Raw genomic sequence first — 18,758 nt, forward strand, 5'->3', positions numbered from 1 at the left:
AAGTAGAGTGGAATGGGCCATACACTTTATGTGCGCATTTGTGTCAGAGAGAAATAAAGATCGAGAAATACTCAGTTTAGTCTCTCTCTCTCTCTCTCTCTCTCTCTCTCTCTCTCTCTCTCTCTCTCTCTCTCTCTCTCTCTCTCTGTCTCTCTCACACACGCACGCACGCACACTCTCTTTTCATCATCTCCCTCTCATGATCGCCCGCCCCTCCTACGCTGTCTGACCGTGCATGAGCGGCGGCGCCGAGTCTCGCGCAGTCCCGCCGGTCTCCAGTGGACTACCCGGGCGAAATATAGATGGCTGCGGCTCCAGAGAGTGAGGTAGACCGTCGGCCGATCCGGAGAGCCCGGTCCAAGAGCGACACTCCTTACATAAACGAGGCACGGCTCTCTCTGCACCTGGAGACAGGTAGGCATCACGTAGCCTATAGACTCACCAACATGTCTGCGTTGTCCGCTAAATGTGGATCTGATTTGACATGTAATGAGGCGTATGATGACAAATCAATATCTTGGTCAAAAATGGTCATTATGATTAAGAGTCTAAAATGGTGCTTGCCTTATTCAAATATGTTGCCTAGCTGACGTGATTTGGTGATCTGGATATGTACAGTGACTCATGCATAGTGACTGAGCAAATTCTCAGTTCAGTGAATGGCTGTACCCTTTTGGGAATATGCATAACTATTGAGAATGAGGTTATCTTCTTGAGTTGTAGGCTGTGACAAAGCACGTTTTTTCTGGATCTATACTGGGTCTACGACACAGCCAAGCCATCAGCGTTGCATAAAGACTAGAAGAAGAATTATATTTTGGGTTGCACATTTTTCCTGCAATTGCTTTCACCTATAGGCTACTCACTTGTAAGGAAATGCAGTTGGACTTGTTCTACGAATAGTTTTTGCATGCAGCACAGTGCTCCTGCAAGCCTACTTGGGCAAGATGGAAACAGGAACGATAAGTTCGCCATCCGTAGGCTTGTCGGAGAACCATGTTTCTATAGTTACCATGGTGATTTTCCCTTTTAATGATGGAAGCGAGTAATAACGTACAACCTTTCCTTTGCCTGTCTTCGGGCTACTTGTAAATGCAAACTACGGATATTGTCACGGTGCAATTCAATTTTCTAAACCCATGCTGTTCTATGCAGCCTACCCCTCAGTTAGAACCTGACAAATGCAAAGCGTCGTCCCTTGCGGAGCTGTCCACCATCGAGGTGCTGAATTTGCCACTGACCAGGAACACAGTCAGTTCGATGGCAGCAGATTTACGTGGAATTATAGCCTGCAATCGATCCTCACAATGCTCCACACGCGTCTAATGTGTATCTATATTTGATGGTCTACACAGAGGCAAGCTGTATAGCGTCTGTGTCATATCCCCCACCCCGACGTGACAAATCCTAGTCACATGGTGTTGAGGGTAGACCTTATTTTCCATCTCGGACTGATGCCAACTCCGAATCTAGAGACCTTACGCCTCCATTGTTCTGTGCCTGCACCGTCCAGGCATTTTAATGACGGATTTTATGATGATGACTTCTGCATTGCTGAAGACGTGGAGCAAACAGCCAGGTGTAGGTTTCTCATGGACATGTTCATGGACTCTGTAGCTTTAGCGATCGCTTCTTTTTCATGGTTAAGAGCCGTTAATTACCGGCGGTCGGCGGTCCCACTGTCTGCTTCTTGTTTGTATGTTTATGTTTCTTTTTGCCTCAACCCACACCTTCCTTTGATGTGTGTGAGTGTGTCACACTGCACGGTTAGCTCTAATGGCCGTGCAATCCCACACCGCTAAGTGTGTTTGTGTGTGTGCGGGTTTGGGATTGGTCGCATAAAGATAAGGAAAGCAAAGGAAATCTCAATACGGTTTGGCCGTCTGATCATCTTTGTACATTGTAAATTTCATACTGGCATTCTCTCTCTTTTCTCTTTTTTTTTTTACTATCCAGCCCGATGTTGAACGCGGCTGGAAACAAGGTCAATTGGGTAGGAGCTTAGCATTGTCCCCAAAGACCAATATCTCTCAACACAGTCATTATCCTCCTCTCAGAGTAAACAGAATGATACTTCAATAAGAGCAGGAGAGAGTGAGAGAGAGAGAGCCTCAGTTAAATAAGCCTCTTAAACAGCGTCGTGAGATGGTGATAATGAAATGAAAACGGCAGCCTCTTTTCTACGATATTGACAGTTGACCAGAGCTGATGTTATTAGGAACCGCGACAGGATACGCGCTGTGATCCGTTGAGCGTGCTTGCTTTGTGGGGGACGTCCAGACAGTTTGTTTTTCCGGCTTCTTGAACATTCTATTAGAGAGCGAGTTGCTGCATTTGAACACAAGGGCCACTCCAGCAGGCACTCACACAACTGGAACGTGCACGCACGCGCACACCTTTTTCTCTCCTTTTCCCATTTTCACACACAGACATACAGTCGCAAACACAGCCACGTACACACCTATTGTTCTGTTGACAAGTCAACACTTTGCTAGACTTTAAGGAGGAGGATGTATTCACCGTGTTCACCTGGGGAGAATATAAACGCAGGAAACAGGAAGTGCGACTCTGGTCTGCAATGCAGAGGAACACATCCGCTGCTCCGATCGCCACTCCTTCCCGGAACCTAAAAAGACCCCTCTCTCCAAACCCAGAGTCCGATACCTCGTCTCACAGAAGACACCAAGACCTAAAACCATCACTAAGTCTTAGACAGATGCTTCACCGATACAGGATTTATGAACCACGCGCACCCAAAATTCGACCTGGCGTGTGATGTCATGGTATAGCGTCTTGGGGCTGGAGCTGGCTTCTGCCACTGTCTTGAGCAGATGCCATCAACCCAGGGAGGACAGACAGGGAGAGGAACAGGAGGACCCACTGTGGATTGATGCTCCGCGTTGTTTGTCCGTGCGCACACACACGCGCACACACACACGTACACACTCCGGCATACACGCACACGTACACGCGTAGGCATACGCACACGCACAGACACGTACACACACACACAGACACCGGCGCGCACACACACACATCCACTGCTGGCTGTGTCCCTGCCACTTTGCATTTAGCTCAACAGAAGCCTGTGAGTGTGTCGTGATGGAGAAAAGCGAGGGCGTAGGGGAACGCAAGTCTCTGTATCTCTCCCTTCCTTTCATCTCTATTGTCCTCTCTGAGAGCATTGTATCCTGGCAGTGCTCCAGTGTCTGGGAGATGTAGTCCATGCAGCCAATGTACGCAGTCAGAAAAGAAAGACAGCGAGACTTCAAAGCCGTGTGGGCTTACAATATGTCTGTGTGGCTACGCCATGCATTGCCAACGTAAAACCATGTCCGCACTCTGCGCAAAGGGGATCAAAGGATAGCCCTTTTTACAAGTCTGTAACCTTCCAAAGGGTCGCGTCAAAACATTTGCATGAACGAGAAGGATCCGCGTTGGAACGGCGTCGGGGGGTCGGGGAGGAAGGGATGGGGGGGAGGGGAGGAGGGGTGCGGGGAGTGGTGTCACTAAGAGTGAAGAGGTTCCCCCGATTTGGATTTTGGGTGGTGCCCATGCTGTTAGCTGTTAGTGTTCCCCACAAAGCCAACCCGCCGTCCACATTGTGACCCAACACCGTCTAGATCGCCCCGGAAGAACCCCACGCGTGAGACACCTTCCGGAGCTTGCCTGATCCGTCGACATGCCCAACCTGTCTACCCTCCTGTTCTGTTCCTGCCCATCCAGCCAAGAGGAATAACTCAGCACGTTTATATAGCGCTCAAGAACCAGACGCCCTTCCCTCCCCCGGTCGCGACGAGACGACGATCCAATGAGGGATCTGCGTGTTTGGTCGAGTCGCAAGAAACGCGCGGGTGGCCTCAATCCTCGATCGTCAGACGAGGGCTGAGAGAGAGGTGGAGAAGGGGCTCCGCGCGACTCGCCTTTTACGCTTTCAACGGGGAGGGGTCTGTCCGTATCGGTTGCCGCGATCGAGAGCGCTACATTGTCATCGCCCCCCCCCCCCCCCCCGTCTGGCGCGTGCTCTCGGCTCCGGGACGAAATTAGCATCGGCGCGGACCTCTGCGGGGGTTATTCATCTCCCAGGGCTTCGTGCTGATTGGTTGAGGAACAGGAAGTGTGCGTAGGCTGTAGGCTGGTTACTGGCTGTCGGATGTTTGGGTTGCAGGCTGGGAGGGGACGATGCTGGCTTCAAGGAGGCCGTGACTCAGACTCATTGGCTCTGGCATCATATCTACAGCTACGTTCAAATCACAGAGACCCATCCTCATGTTGCATGCGAACAGCCTGGCCCTGCTGTGCTGTAAAGACACACGCACACACACTCACACACCCACGCGCACGTGAGAGGTCACTCTAGGGTCGCTCTCGCTCTCGCACACACTCTCTCTTGTTTCATGTTCTCGGAACGCTCAGTAGTATTTGTTGTTGGTTTTTACAAACCCTGTGCGTCACACCTTACATAACAATGCTCATATACCATACTGGTATACACATTTCGACTCCAAGCCTGTATTGGAATCTGAAACAAATACATTTTGAAAAGGTTAGGGAACAAACTCCAATGTCTTTCAAGCCTGCCTACTGCACCTCACCCCGTCTGTGTTTTTCAAATATACTATTTCATTTGCCGAAGTCAAATATACAGCAAGTCAATGTTGATTCACTGTTGCACCACAGTCACATCACACCTGGATCTGGATTTGCATTGGATCTGGTTCATGTACAAGGACTACATGGCTAAACCTAGTTTAGTGCAGTAAGCATGCCTGTATCAACCAATGCTGTGCTGTGCCCTTGAGCACTGACACTGTCTGCTACCTCTGAGCCAGTGTGTCTGCACTGAAGTGACAGGCACACCTGTTGAGCGGGGGTGCGGGCAGTGTGTGTGTGCGTGCCAGGGATGAGATTAGACCTGTCTTCCCATTCGTGTTGCGGTGTGGGTGTGTGTGTGGGTGTGTGGGTGTGTGGGTGTGTGTGGGTGTGTGGGTGTGTGGGTGTGTGTGTGTGCCCGTGGTCCACTAGTCTGCCCCCTGCTCCGCTGTGTGTCTCGGAGAGACCAGACGTGACAGACACACTCAGGCATGAGGCCTATTCTCTCCCAGCAATACAGAGAGCGAGACCCTGCCAAAGCCCCTTAGCCCCTCAGTGCTCTTCACACGCGCTGGGTGTGTTCATACCGTATGTGCGTTTCTGCTTGCGGCGTGCGCGCGCGCTCGTGCGAGAATATGCCTCCCACGTACGCTTTCACGTCGAACGTGTCCGTGCGCCGCGCGCGTGAATACTGCACGGGTGCGTGCGCGTACGGTACGTGCGCGCACGCACCCGTGCGTTGCTGTTCCTCTCAGCTTCGTGTGTGTGTTCTTTTCCCCTCCTTCTTCTGATCTCCAGCGGCGTCACGGAAGTACTGCATGAGTCATCGCAGCGATCCGAGCAGAGCCGGGGTCAAAACACAGAATGGAGCGACAGGGTCGTCTCACTGAGATCTCACTTGACAGACTATTTGCAGGGTGCCGTGCCTCAGCGTACATTTGGCACCCACGCCCACACAGAGAGACACGCAGACCACACACAGACACTCCAAGCCCGTTCTCTCCTCTCGAGCACCATATCCAACGGGTAAAAAGGGATTCGAGGTTCTATAGGTACCGAATGCTATCAGCCTTCAACTGATTCAGCCGGTTTTACCAAAAGTTCATTGTTTTGATTGGGGGTTGTACAGGGTGCGTAGGCTCTGCTCACAGCTGTTTACAGAGCACATTATTGCTGATTGTGGCCACTCGATAACTGGTCTGTCTGTGTTCGATTCTGTTTGTCTAGGCTCCAGGTTCCCTTGGTCCCCCTGTTGGTTTAAATGCTGTGTGTTGCAGAGGAAACAACCCTATACTCTATGTCTCTCTCTGTGTCTCTCTATGTGTTTCTGTATATCTCTGTCTCTCTCTGTCTGTATGTCTCTCTCGCTGTGCCTCTCTATGTCTCTCTGTCTCTCTGTCTGTATATCTCTTTCTCTGTGTCTCTTTATGTCTCTCTATCTCTCTGTCTCTCTCTGTCTCTCTCTCTGTCCCTCTGTCAGTGTCTCCCTCCCTCCCTCTCTCTCTGTCTCTCTCTGTCTCTCTCTCTCTGTCTCCCTCCCTCTCTCTCTGTCTCTCTCCCTCCCTCTCTCTCTGTCTCTCTCTCAGTCTCTCTCTCTTTCTCTCTCTCTCAGTGCTATACAGACCTGGCACAGTGCAGGGGGTAAAGCATCAGCTAAATTTAGACTCCTGTATTGTAATACTCTGGCTGACTTACCACCCCTAAGACGTCTACGAAGCCGAAGAACAAGAGATGCCACGACTGTTTGGTTCGCTGGTTTCGCGGAATTGGGGCAACATTGATAATCCCAGGTGTGAAATGGATACGTGCGCTTTGTGCTTTTTGCTGCTCTATTCACTGAGTGCTATCGATCAGAGTAAAACCAATGTTTTGGGTTTTTGAATTGGGAGGGGGGCTAGTAAGAGTTAGGGGAGCCCCCTCCACACACACACACTATTGGGGACCTCCCCCCCAATACCTATTACACAATTTGAACATTTTGCACCCCCCCCCCACACATACACACACACACACCCCAAGCATGGGAAGAGAAACCAGTATGTCTCGTTCTCTTCCGGAACTTGACGTATTTCTCGGTGTGGGGCCCGGCGCCTCGCCGATCTCGCTTGTTCCTGCTGCAGAGGGAATCTAAGGGAGCCGTGAGTCATTGTCTGTTTGACAGTCAGCATGTGGAGGTGGGGGGGTGGAGGCGGGCTGGGGAGGGGGGGGGGGTCGGTAGGGGGCTTTGTTCCATGCTGTTGTGTAATATTGTAGCCTACACATGTAAAATCTCACAAATACACACTTACACGAACGTATGTAAAATACTGTACATGTTAGGCCTGCATGTATACGATTCATCGACACTTTGCGCACGCGTATGCACTGACCCCGGACACACACTGCACACACTCACACAGGTTGCTCAGGTTCACCATGTGGTCCACTATCTGATAATGGGGGATTGGGGGGGGGGGGGGGCGGGGGGGGTTGGTGCTCGCTTTGTGGGACAGTGTTGCTTTGGTTGCAGTGCGTTGTCTGCGGCTTGGTTCGCGGAAAGAGCTTCCCTGGAGCGCCGTCACAGATGTTGTTGTCTATCCCCCCCTGCTGGTGACAGTGTGTAACTAACTACAGATCGTAACTGCAGCATGAATACGATTCGAGATTACCTCTCATTTTGCGTGTGTAGCATTTCTGGTGGTTCCAGAAAGTGTCTATGAGTTTGGTGTATTGTATAATTATAATATGTAAACGTGATCTTAAATGGTTGTGATACATTTTGATTTTAGAAGTGGCCTGCATTTGGCCACCGATGTATTTAAGGAGGTGCGCAAACAAGCCACTAGGGGGCGGTAGAGGTCCGTGATAGGGTTGGCCAGGACAAATCTACACAGTATGGAGCTCACTAGGTTACAGTTTTAAAATCTGTTTCAAGGTTATACACGTGCCCAAATGCATACGTGCTTGGAGAAAGTAGGTCATTTGTGCCTTGTGTAGATCTACAAGTGCTTGTGAATAGACGGTCTCGCCTTCTCCCTTGCATTAATTATCAACGTGTTGTTTACCCTTTCCAATAGCACGCGATTTTGCTCATGTGAGCTGAATTCATATAGCCTAACATGCTTTAAATAATGAAGAACTGTACAAGATGCGGCTGATAGCCTACTTCTGGATCGTCAGTATATTCATGCGCAAAGTGCGCGATTCGCTTGTCCCGGATTGGCCAGTTTTATAGGTCTAGGGGATCGCCACTACTAGTGTTGCGGACAGTTCCAAGCCCCTTCCATCGGAAAGGGATAAACACATTTCCGCAGTACTACCTCGCTATTGCCTGGAACCATGGCGGGTCGTGGAAACGCTGATTTCAGCTCATGGCACGACTCTGAATCTAGGAAAGAAACACCCTCTCCAGTCATGTCCGAGGAGAAGCCGAGAAAGAGGAGAGCATTCTGCTTGGTACGGATGAAGTCCCGCGGCAGAAGCCAAGAGCGGCAGCACCAACAACCCGCGGCAAACAACAACAACATTCCGTTCATAATCCATTGCCAGATTGGCAAAGAGATCAAGCATATTTGTAGCAACTGCCGAAGAATCGACCCTCAAGAAGGTAAGTAGGTGCTCGTTGCCTACAAGGAGCTGTGGAGAATATTTTGATCGCGTTTTATGTCATCCATCTCTGTCGACCGCTCCCTAGCTCCTGACTACCGTAGGCTGTATGCACATGGGCGGGATATGTGCATCGGCCTGACAGATTTACGAATAATAAATACAAACTGGATGCAGGTTTTGGGGAAGGTTGACGGCCCTTTGAATAAAGAATTGCCCGACAACTGTTTTGGGGTTATAGGTTAGATAGTCCATGCGTTGTTATGATAGACCACGGTGCTCCCATTTGGATGAGGAACATTAGAATGTGACCGCTGGACATTGGATTTTCGCACACACGTTGTTCAACTTTTTGCTGGTGAATCTTTAAGTCCTAAATCCTTCCTATGGGGAGACCCGCCGTCTTGACGGAGTTAAGCACATATCCCTGTCTTGCATCAGTTCGGCTGCCTATCCTAAAGAATCGTATGCGAAATCAAAAACCGTTACTTTAAAGCTGGATATGTTACTTTAAAAATGATCTTAAGATTAGTGGAATGCCACAATAACAAACATAAAGCCATTATTCCGTAAAAGAATATAACGCCTCGGTGTTATCTGGTGATTCGTACCCAAAGCGCCCCAACCCTCGGTGAGAATTTAAGCAGCCTTGAGACACACCCTCTCTGTACACCATAGATGTACTATTAAGGTGTAAGATTCTTTCACATTTTGATCACGCTACTCATACTCACGATATCACGATTTGTTATCCTTCCCTATTCATCACGATACTCTATAAATAAACCTCGATTAACTACATGTTAAGACAGGTATCTTGCCAAGTGCATTTACATGTATTCGTTTCTGTATTCTGTGTTTAGCTAGTTTGATGGTGTGTGGTTTCATGCCTTCTGTACTCTCTGGTTACTCGAATGTCTTTCTGATGTAATATTGGCTACTGCAATGTTATACTGGTTATGACATGCAACTCGTTACTGCAGTTTCATGACATGTCCATACATCATAAAGCGTATTACTGCAACATGATACTAGGTAATCCTAAGCGGGAACAACAGCTCATGACTGTATGTCTCAGTCCCATGAAAAGACTACCGCTGAGGTGTGTGTGTTTGAGTGTGTGAATGTGTTTGAGTGTGTGTGTGTTTGAGTGTATGTGTGTGTGTGTGTGTTTTTTCCCCCCACTGCCGTTGACATGGGCACCATGCCATTTTTCCAAGGCCTTCCAAGTAGGAAAGCTCATGTAATGGGAAAAGTGGAGTTTAAAAATGGAATTCTAACACCAGGATGGCATAGGACCCAGTGCCGTTGACGTGGTGACCAGATACACTGGCATGCAGTTTAGAACGGATGAAATCTCAGCCATGACTGGGAGAGACTGTTTTGGATGTGAATGATGAAGGATCATCCACTGGCATCGGCCACATTGTCTAGCCCTAACCCTTCTTATTTAGGCGCACCCTTGTGTGATGTTTCCTGCCGGTAAAAGAACGACACACCGTTGTGTAACATTCTTCAGTGGTTCTTTTTTTGAAGCAGTTTTCTTTCTTTTTTTGACCCTCTTTCTATAAGCTGAGGAGGTGGAACGTCTGGCGGCGATGCGCTCTGATTCGCTGGTGCCCGGCACGCACACCCCTCCCATTCGCCGGCGGAGCAAGTTCGCCACTCTGGGGCGTATCTTCAAGCCCTGGAAGTGGAGGAAGAAGAAGAGCGAGAAGTTCAAGCAGACCTCTGCCGGTAAGGCTCTAGAACATTCTCTGGAACCCCTGCATGTCTAAATGAACGTTCCTCCACCTTAAATTCAATCAGGGATGTACACCTGTGTCTTCCTTTCCAAATGGCACCGTATCACGCCGTAAAAGTTGTCCCATAAGAGCTCTGTCTGATGTATTTGTTCACGGCTTTCAGGCTAAAGCTTGAACGTGTACAGATAAAAATCCTAGGATATCCAGCCTCCTGTGATCCAGCTACATTGGGCTTTAATGACCCCAACCCTCTTCCTGAGGGATGAGAGCCGGCTGATATAATGTCTGTCGTTACATAAAAGAGAGAGAGAGAGAGAGAGAGAGAGAGAGAGAGAGAGAGAGAGAGAGAGAGAGAGAGAGAGAGAGAGAGAGAGAGAGAGAGAAAACGATAGGAAATTGTTTTGTTGGGAGTTATTAAGCCTTTATAATGCTTTCCTTTTCCGGCACACAGTAAAAAGACACACACGCATAGGTCCGCTCACGCACGCACACACACACTCACACACACACACACGTACTCACACACACACACGCACACACACACATCAACCCCCCAGTGATCCTGTTTTTTGAATTTCAAGCTGGTTCCCCAGCTGTCAGTGCGTTTTTTGCACCTCCTCTACATGCATCAATGTCACACACACACACACACAGTTTCTCACCCCGTGCATGTTACCATCATACTGGTCCTCCAACCATATGGTCTCCCTGGACCCCAGCCACAAATCTGTTATGAGTCAGATTGTTTCATGAGCATTGTATGCATAACCCAGCAAATCTGGCCAGTTTAATCAGCAAACATTTGGACCACGTATGACAAATCAATCCAATCCCCCATAAGATATAAAGTTAAACCATTTAACCCGCCGGCCATAATTAATATGGTTATAGTGTCCCTGATACAGCTGTTGACTGTAGACATAGCCTAGATGAAAGTGGCCTATTGTAATCAAAATGTATTTAATCCTCATATCCGGTTCATGTCCTTGTGTGTTCATGTTCAGTTTTGGAGAGGAAGATGTCCACTCGTCAGAGCAGGGAGGAGCTGATCAAGAGAGGAGTGCTGAAGGAGGTCTACGACAAAGGTGAGAGCTCACCTACTGTGGATGGAACGAAGGGAGGGCTACGGAACGTTCTAGATGTTCGAGACTCCTCTTTTTCCGTCATCTTTATCTCTCTCTCTCTCTCTCTTTCTGTCTCTTTCTCTCTCTGTATCTCTCTCTGTCTCTGTATGTCTCTCTCTCCTTCTCTCTCTCTCTCTCTCTCTCTCTCTCCTTTTCTCTCTCTCTCTCTCTCTCTCTCTCTCTCTCTCTCTCTCTCTCTCTCTCTCCTTTTCTCTCTCTCTCTCTCTCTCTCTCTCTCTCTCTCTCTCTCTCTCTCTCTCTCTCTCCTTCTCTCTCTCTCCTTCTCTCTCTCTCTCTCTCTCTCTCTCTCTCTCTCTCTCTCGCTCTCTCTCTCTCTCCCTCTCTCTCTCTGGTGTGTCAGATGGGGCAGGGCAGGCCATGCGAGAGGAGGTGAAGTTAGAGAACGGCCGCTCTCCTGTAACGGGCTCCTACTCCGACTGTGACGGAGCCGAGCTCATGGATGGAGCTACTTCCTCCTTAGGTATGACTCCATCCCCTTCCATCGAAAAGGCTACTCCCCGATTGGTTCGTCCTCACCCTAAGATGATCTCCGATTGGTCAATTCCTTCCTCCAGGCCCAGTAGAGTTCCAGATGTGCGGAGAAGGGGCGCGTGCCTCGGACCTGACCCTGAAGACCAACCAGACACCCCCTGCTAAGAAGTTGGGGGTGTATCCAGGCAACGGCACCGAGTCGTCATATCCCAAACCACCTACGCTACATAAGCAGCCGCCGGCGTTGCCCCCGAAACCTTTCAACAGGCTTCCAAACCTCATCTCAGGTCTGATCCTGCACTGTGTGTGTGTCGGCTTATATGCGTGTGTGTGTGTGTGTGTGTGTGCGCATTGGCAGGGGATCATGAGCAGGAGATGATGAAAAGAGTCTGTGTGTGAATGCCCGCGTGTGTGTGTGTGTGCACATACGTGTGTGTGTGTGTGTGTGCGTACCCCTGGCCAACTAACCGGAACATGTTTTCCTCATTTCTCTGAAGACGGGGGTCCGGTCAAGCTTCCCTGCATGGCTGTCAAGCTCTCCCCCCCCCTACCTCCCAAGAAGCTCATGATCTGCGTGCCTGCGGGGGGCGCCGAGCCCTCGCCCCTCGCCCCCTTCCACAAGGGCCCCCCTCCCTCCCACGGCTCGCTGGGGGGTCACTCCCTGCAGTACGGGACCCTCCCCACTCCCCTGCACACCCCCAGTCGGATCATCGAGGAGCTCAATAAGACCTTGGCCCTCACCATGCAGAGGTTTGAGAGGTGAGCTAACGTGGATAATACTATAGTATTATCATAATACTATGTATATGTATCTACTATACATAATACTATAATATGTATATATAGTATTATGTATAATAGATCCGTATATATAGTATTATGTATAGTTGTATCTACTGTACATAATACTATAATATGTATATATAGTATTATGTATAATAGATCCGTATATATAGTATTATGTATAGTCGTATCTACTATACATAATGCAATAACATGTATATATAGTATTATATGTAGTCGTATCTACTATACATAATAGTATTATGTATAGTCGTATCTACTATACATAATACTATAATATGTATATATAGTATTATGTATAATAGATCCGTATATATAGTATTATGTATAGTCGTATCTACTATACATAATGCAATAACATGTATATATAGTATTATATGTAGTCGTATCTACTATACATAATAGTATTATGTATAGTCGTATCTACTATACATAATACTATAATATGTATATATAGTATTATGTATAATAGATCCGTATATATAGTATTATGTATAGTAGATCCGTATATATAGTATTATGTATAGTAGATCCGTATATATAGTATTATGTATAGTAGATACAGTGATCCTCATATTCATAATGCCTGCACAGCATTGCAGTGGATTATGGGTAGTTGGAGAGAATTGTTCAATCCTCACTGGGCGAAGACCTCATCAGCAAAGTCAAATTAGGATGACAGTGTAGCCTAAGGCTGTATGTTTGGGTGTTTGTTTGGTCTTTGGCATGGTTATCTGTAGTTAGTAACCCGGAACACAGGAACACATGAACACAGCATCTAAACCAGTATCTGAACCCCCCAGACATACAGAGATGTCATATCAAACAGTCTCCCCTTAAGCGTATTGTTACCTGGAGATAAACAGATGCCATGGTGACAATAGTGCGAGATACAGGGCTGTCGTATCTTCCTTTGTCAGTATTGCCTCAGTATCACCTCCACTTCTTTCAAATGGCCCGGATCTTTCCATCAACACGTTTCAATAGCCCTGTAAAGAAAAGAAAAAAGAACACGAACACAACCTCACACACATTCATCGGCCCGAGTCGCGTCACGTGTGAAAAAAAACCCCTCTGTGGTTTGTCCTTTGTCGTGGAGTCGTTTTTTGGACACATTTTATTCACCCCCCCCCCCCCAACTTCCTGCTTAATTTTTTTTTCCAATTACATTATTAATGTAATTGATACATTAATGTATTCATGAATTATTTTTGATTTACCACTCTCCTGCGCTTGGATTGGTTAACGGCTATCACGTCACTGTCGGATTGGCCTGCTGCTGTTTTTCCCGCACTGTGTAACTGCGACTCAGCCTGTGTGCTTTGGCTGCTGTAATAGGACCTATCCATGGTCTGCACCTCCTCCCCACCTGCGTCACTCCCTTCCATCACTGGATGAGTCAGGGGGTTTGAACTGGTCACCAGGGTTACCGCGACTACCTTTGACACGCTGAATGAACCTGTTTTTCTCAGGTTTAGTGGGCCGTGTGTGTGTGTGCATAGGCCTACTGTGTATGTACGACTACAAGTAGTGTGCGTACACCGAGTATATGTGTATAGTACGTATATTGTGTACATTCTGTAGATTCCCTGGTTAGGCACTCGGAACGAGCCACTCCCCTGTAGAGAACATACTCTGCCTTCACGGAACGCTGAGCTCGACATCCCTGTGTGACCCCTGACCTGTCTGACCAACTCCAGCACCCTGATGCATGCCGTTCCCACGGTGATGGTCGACTGCGACGACAACAAAGAAAACCTACCAGGCGAGCCGGACTACGAAGACCCGCCCGGCATGTATAAGGACGAGGACGAGGAGGAGGAAGAGGAGGAGGATGATGAAGAGGAGGAGGAAGACGAGGATGAGGATGATGATGATTCACTGTTTACAAGTAGGTGTCTCTTTCTCTGTCGTGTCTTGGGTGCAGCCGGGTGGCAACCGGGTTCATTGTCCCTGAAGAGAGACCCATTTCCCGTTCCTACAGTAGTCCCAGTTGGGATCTGTAGTTTTAGAGCTCTGCCATTGGGTCCTTCAGTCAGAGCATTGTGTTCCATTCGCTGAACCTACTTCATTATTTTTTGACTGACAACATGAAAGATGAAAAGTACCAATAATTTGGTTATTGAAGAGCATCTCCCATCATGTGTCATTTAACACACACACACAAGTTGATGCACACCAACCCCAATCGCCCAGTGAAGCTCCCTTCTCCTTGCTTCGTAATGAGCGGTGAATTATTCATCGCAGGTCCATAATGTGTATGAAGTATTTAACAAACACTCTTAGGAAACCGCTCGTGAAATGATTCGCTTCGGTCGCAAAGTAACCCCCGCTGAAACGTCGCTTTTGACTGTCCCGTGTTTCTGTACCCTGTCGGGCGCGTTTGTGCAGGCACTCTGGCTATGAAAGTGTTGAGGAAGGACTCGCTGGCCATTAAACTGAGTAACCGCCCGTCTCTGAGAGAGCTGGAGGACAAGAACATCTTGCCCATGCTGTCTGACCAGGAGAGACTGGAGTCACGGCAGCAGATCGGCACCAAGCTGACACGGTGAGACGCACACACTCCCACACCCTCAAGCCGAGTCCAAATATGACCCTACCAGCAAACCACCAGCACCTTGTCGTGCGAGGGCAATCGCACGCGCAGCCTCACGCCCGCTCGTCCGACGTCACGCACACTCTCCTCTGTCACCTGTAAGGTACGCAATCCACACAAACACACGCGCCCGCGCGAGCACACGTACACTACTTCCAGGTCCTCTACATGCGTTCGTCTTTCCATGCACCCCCCCTTTCTTCTCCCTCCATCGCCTCTCTCCTTCCTCTCCCTTCTCTAGACCTCCCCCCCCTCTCTCCCAGTCCCCACACACTTCCATGAATCACCGTGTCATTTATGGTGATGAGAGTAAATCTCAAACGCTCACAGCCCCGCCGGCTGACGGAGCTGCTCTGACGTCAGTCAATAAAAAATGAATAAAAACACACACGTACAGGAGCTGGATCTGTCCGGACCTTGCAGAGGTCTGATCCAACACGGCCCCGTCAGACAGGATGTTGTCTGACGCACGTAGCTTTGGTGTTTTGTTGTTGCTGCTTGGGGTGTTTTGCCGGAGGATCCGGTCGCTGACTTCTGTTGTGTTCTCCCAGGAGGCTGAGTCAGCGACCGACTGCAGACGAGCTGGCGCAAAGGAACATACTCAAACGTAAGCCACTGACGCTGGCAGACACACACACACACACACACACATACACACGTCAACACAGACGCACACATACGCGTAGACATGCCGACAAACACACGCACATGAACACAAATATGCAGACTAACACTGACATACACACACCTACACGTCAACACGGACACATACATACACATATAAGGCAGACAAACGCAGACAAACACACACACAAACATAAACACAGACACACACATGCGCACAGACACAGACAGACAAACACACACACGCGCACAGACATGCACACAAACCCAGACAAACACACAGACAAACACATGCACAAACACAAACGCACGCCCTTCCCCGAAAACAGACACGCAAAGCGCAACAAGGCAACCTTCGCGGCGCATTCCAAAAAACGGACATTGTTCCGAGAAGGACAAATAAGAACGTGCTCGTCGAAGACAACATGGATGCTTTTCCCCTTCGAGTAACAACGCTGTTCAGAGTGAAACCGCCCCTCTCTTTGCGTTCCCAGCATGCACTGAACTGGAGGAGCTGGAGGAGAAGAGGGAGATCAAGAGGCACTTGAGTAAAAAGGTGAGACATGAAGCAGAAAGGGAAACGCACCCCGTGACCGAGAGACACTTTAGTGTTTTAGCTGACCAGAGGGGACGCGGGTCGACCACAGACCAGAGCGGGGGAAATCGAACCCCGTCGCTACGGAGACCTGTATCTGTTCGTCGGTTGGGGGGGTCGGGGGGGGGTCATTTACATTTAGTCATTTATCAGACGCTCTTATCCAGAGCGACTTACAGTAAGTACAGGGACATTCCCCCGAGGCAAGTAGGGTGAAGTGCCTTGCCTAAGGACACAACGTCATTTTGCACAGCCGGGAATCAAACCAGTAACCTTCAGATTACTACCCGACTCCCTAACCACTCAGCCACCTGACTCCCATGACCTGGTCATGAAATGGCAGACAAATAGGAAATGTAACCACATTAGCTGTTGGGATGTCAGGTTACACACCACCGTGGCGTAAGCGTGAATGGTTCGCGCGTCGCTGTGCGTGCGTGTTTAAGTGCCATCGTTAACGGTCGAGTGGATGGGTGTGAGAGAGAGGCACCCTCTTGACTGTGTCACACAGGAGAACAGCCTGCCGCCGTAATCTATATCTCCCACCATGGGACGCTTGGATCAATGCACACACTTACGCTAACCCCCGGGGGGCACGGCTTATCGCCTCGTCTTTCTCTCCCCCCCCTCACACACACACGCGCGCGCGTGGTGAGGTGCGAACCGCTTATGTTACGCGACGGGGGCGGCGGAGATGGCGTAACACGATGTCACAACAGGCCACGCGATGACATATCCCATTTGTCTGCCGTACAACGACCGACCCCTCAACCGACGAACGGATACAGGTCTCCGCAGCAACGGGGTTTCCCGCTCTTCTCGGTTTTTCGACCCGCGACCCCTCAGGTCCGCTGAGACCAGGCTGTTGGCTGGTGTTGACTCTCTTTTCTCCCCCCTCCCCGATATCCTACACCCCCACCCCCCGGTCCCCCATTCCCTCCCCCCAGCTGAGCCAGAGGCCCACGGTGGAGGAGCTGAGGGAGGCTAAGATCCTGATCCGCTTCAGCGACTACGTGGAAGTAGCCGACACCCAGGACTACGACCGGAGGGCGGACAAACCGTGGACCCGGCTGACGCCAGCCGACAAGGTCTCTGGGATGATTGGCCCTCGCACTCCGGGGGGGCGTGGGAGAGCTTTAGAAGTCTTCGATGGGTGCTCGACGCTTTGCGTTCGGGACGTTCCCGGGCCCAGACAATGACAAGGAGCGAATGAGTCGGCTGCATGTTTGATGTTTTGAAACGGCTCGGTTCGTCGGAAGGGGCTTTCGGTTTCTCCCGGTCCTCTTGCTGACAGCGTGTTCTGTTTGTCCCATGCAGGCCGCCATACGGAAGGAACTCAACGAATTCAAAAGCACAGAGATGGAGGTGCATGAGTCGAGTCGCCATCTAACCAGGTATCTCGTACTGATTGTTCACACACACACGCGCACACAGACAGACCTCAGCCCCAGAGAGAAACTGTAACTTTGTGCCTGTGTATATGTGCTCCACAGGTTTCACCGACCATAGGGTTCCTCAGTGAGCTCTCGACCATGCTTGACCCCCCTGGGACAAGGACCTGTGGCTGGACTGTATCCCACCCCCCTCACCCCCACCCATCCCCCCGTGCACCCCCCCTTCCCCCCCCCGGACCAGAACCCAACCACACCAGGTCTGGATCTCCACCTGGAGGGCTGTAGTCACAGACACTACTCCCCCCATCCAACCAGCGCTATCCTCGGGTGGCTGTTGCTTTCGGCAGGGCAGTCCCCCCCCCTCCCCCCAGCTGGTCGTGGTCAAACGGGTCACTAGGTGCTCGTGTCGCAGTCTGGTCCTGGAGTAAAGCTTGACCACACGGCAGGAGACGCCGACAGCCTCAGACTCCAACCTGGCTTTTCACACGCGTGGGGATTTTACGGACGACTCGTTCTTCAAAACAGCCTTTTGGTATCGTTTTATTTTGATAGCGGAAAAAAAAAAGAGGCGGCCCATGTCGCACTTCTGTCAGCGGCACTGCTTTGAGAAGGGCGTTGGGAGCCCTGCCTCGGTACGGCGTGTGTGCCAACGGGACTCGTGAGGGGGAACGTTCTGGGTGTTCTTTATCCCGAGGTGGCTGTCCTGTACCTGTTTCCCCTCCTCTCTCTCTCTCTCTCTAGAGAGAAAGCTGAGGGCAAATGGTCCGACACCAAGCCAACCAATGTCTTCAACACCCACATACTGTTTTATGCTGTCCAGTTTCATTCCGTTACGCCTCTGTATCCAAATTAGATACAGAACATCTATTATATTCCTATGAAATGTATTTGAATTTGTGAATAGGCCTATTCCCCCCAAAAAACTGGTTAAATACAGTTCTATGTCATGTTATCAACAGTGACCCATCACATTATAAATGTGAATCTACCTAGCAATAACAGCAACTTCAGCCAACCCTTATATCCTGGGCTGCATTCAAGTGTTACAACACTTTGAACATTTCAGACAGCTCCCCGCCCTAAACCAAAGTTATTTGAAACAGTGTGGAGTTGTTGATCTTGAATGCATCCCAGAGAATAATAATTGTAGAATTCTGCCACCCACTGTGTCACTGTGCCTACAGTGTTGTTTACAGGGAAGACGTT

General features: G+C 49.6%; 1 protein-coding gene across 2 annotated transcripts; it reads left to right on the forward strand.

Annotated features, from left to right (window-relative positions):
- Nucleotides 1-209: 209 nt before the first annotated feature.
- On the forward strand, nucleotides 210-17,782 carry LOC134012867 (phosphatase and actin regulator 1-like). 2 transcript variants are annotated; one of them, XM_062452524.1, is made up of 13 exons: nucleotides 210-414; nucleotides 9,751-9,915; nucleotides 10,928-11,008; nucleotides 11,409-11,528; nucleotides 11,623-11,826; nucleotides 12,037-12,298; nucleotides 14,044-14,234; nucleotides 14,735-14,891; nucleotides 15,491-15,546; nucleotides 16,058-16,119; nucleotides 17,106-17,246; nucleotides 17,476-17,552; nucleotides 17,652-17,782. In XM_062452524.1, exons 1-13 carry the CDS (start codon nucleotides 303-305, stop codon nucleotides 17,665-17,667), a joined length of 1,644 nt encoding a protein of 547 aa, XP_062308508.1. In that variant the 5' UTR covers nucleotides 210-302; the 3' UTR covers nucleotides 17,668-17,782. The 2 variants fall into 2 exon arrangements, with proteins under 2 accessions (XP_062308508.1, XP_062308507.1); XM_062452523.1 differs by lacking the exon at nucleotides 210-414 and adding an exon at nucleotides 7,841-8,179.
- Nucleotides 17,783-18,758: the final 976 nt, after the last annotated feature.

This window comes from Osmerus eperlanus, chromosome 26, assembly GCF_963692335.1.
Source record: "Osmerus eperlanus chromosome 26, fOsmEpe2.1, whole genome shotgun sequence".
NCBI classification, from domain to species: domain Eukaryota; kingdom Metazoa; phylum Chordata; class Actinopteri; order Osmeriformes; family Osmeridae; genus Osmerus; species Osmerus eperlanus.

Excerpts from the sequence above, each read along its gene's own strand:
- LOC134012867 (XM_062452523.1), top strand. The coding sequence starts at position 7,912 with ATGGCGGGTCGTGGAAACGCTGATTTCAGCTCATGGCACGACTCTGAA. Across the intron at positions 11,009-11,408 it reads GAAGGAGGTCTACGACAAAG|ATGGGGCAGGGCAGGCCATG; the intron begins GTGAGAGCTCAC and ends CTGGTGTGTCAG. Across the intron at positions 15,547-16,057 it reads GCAAAGGAACATACTCAAAC|CATGCACTGAACTGGAGGAG; the intron begins GTAAGCCACTGA and ends TTGCGTTCCCAG.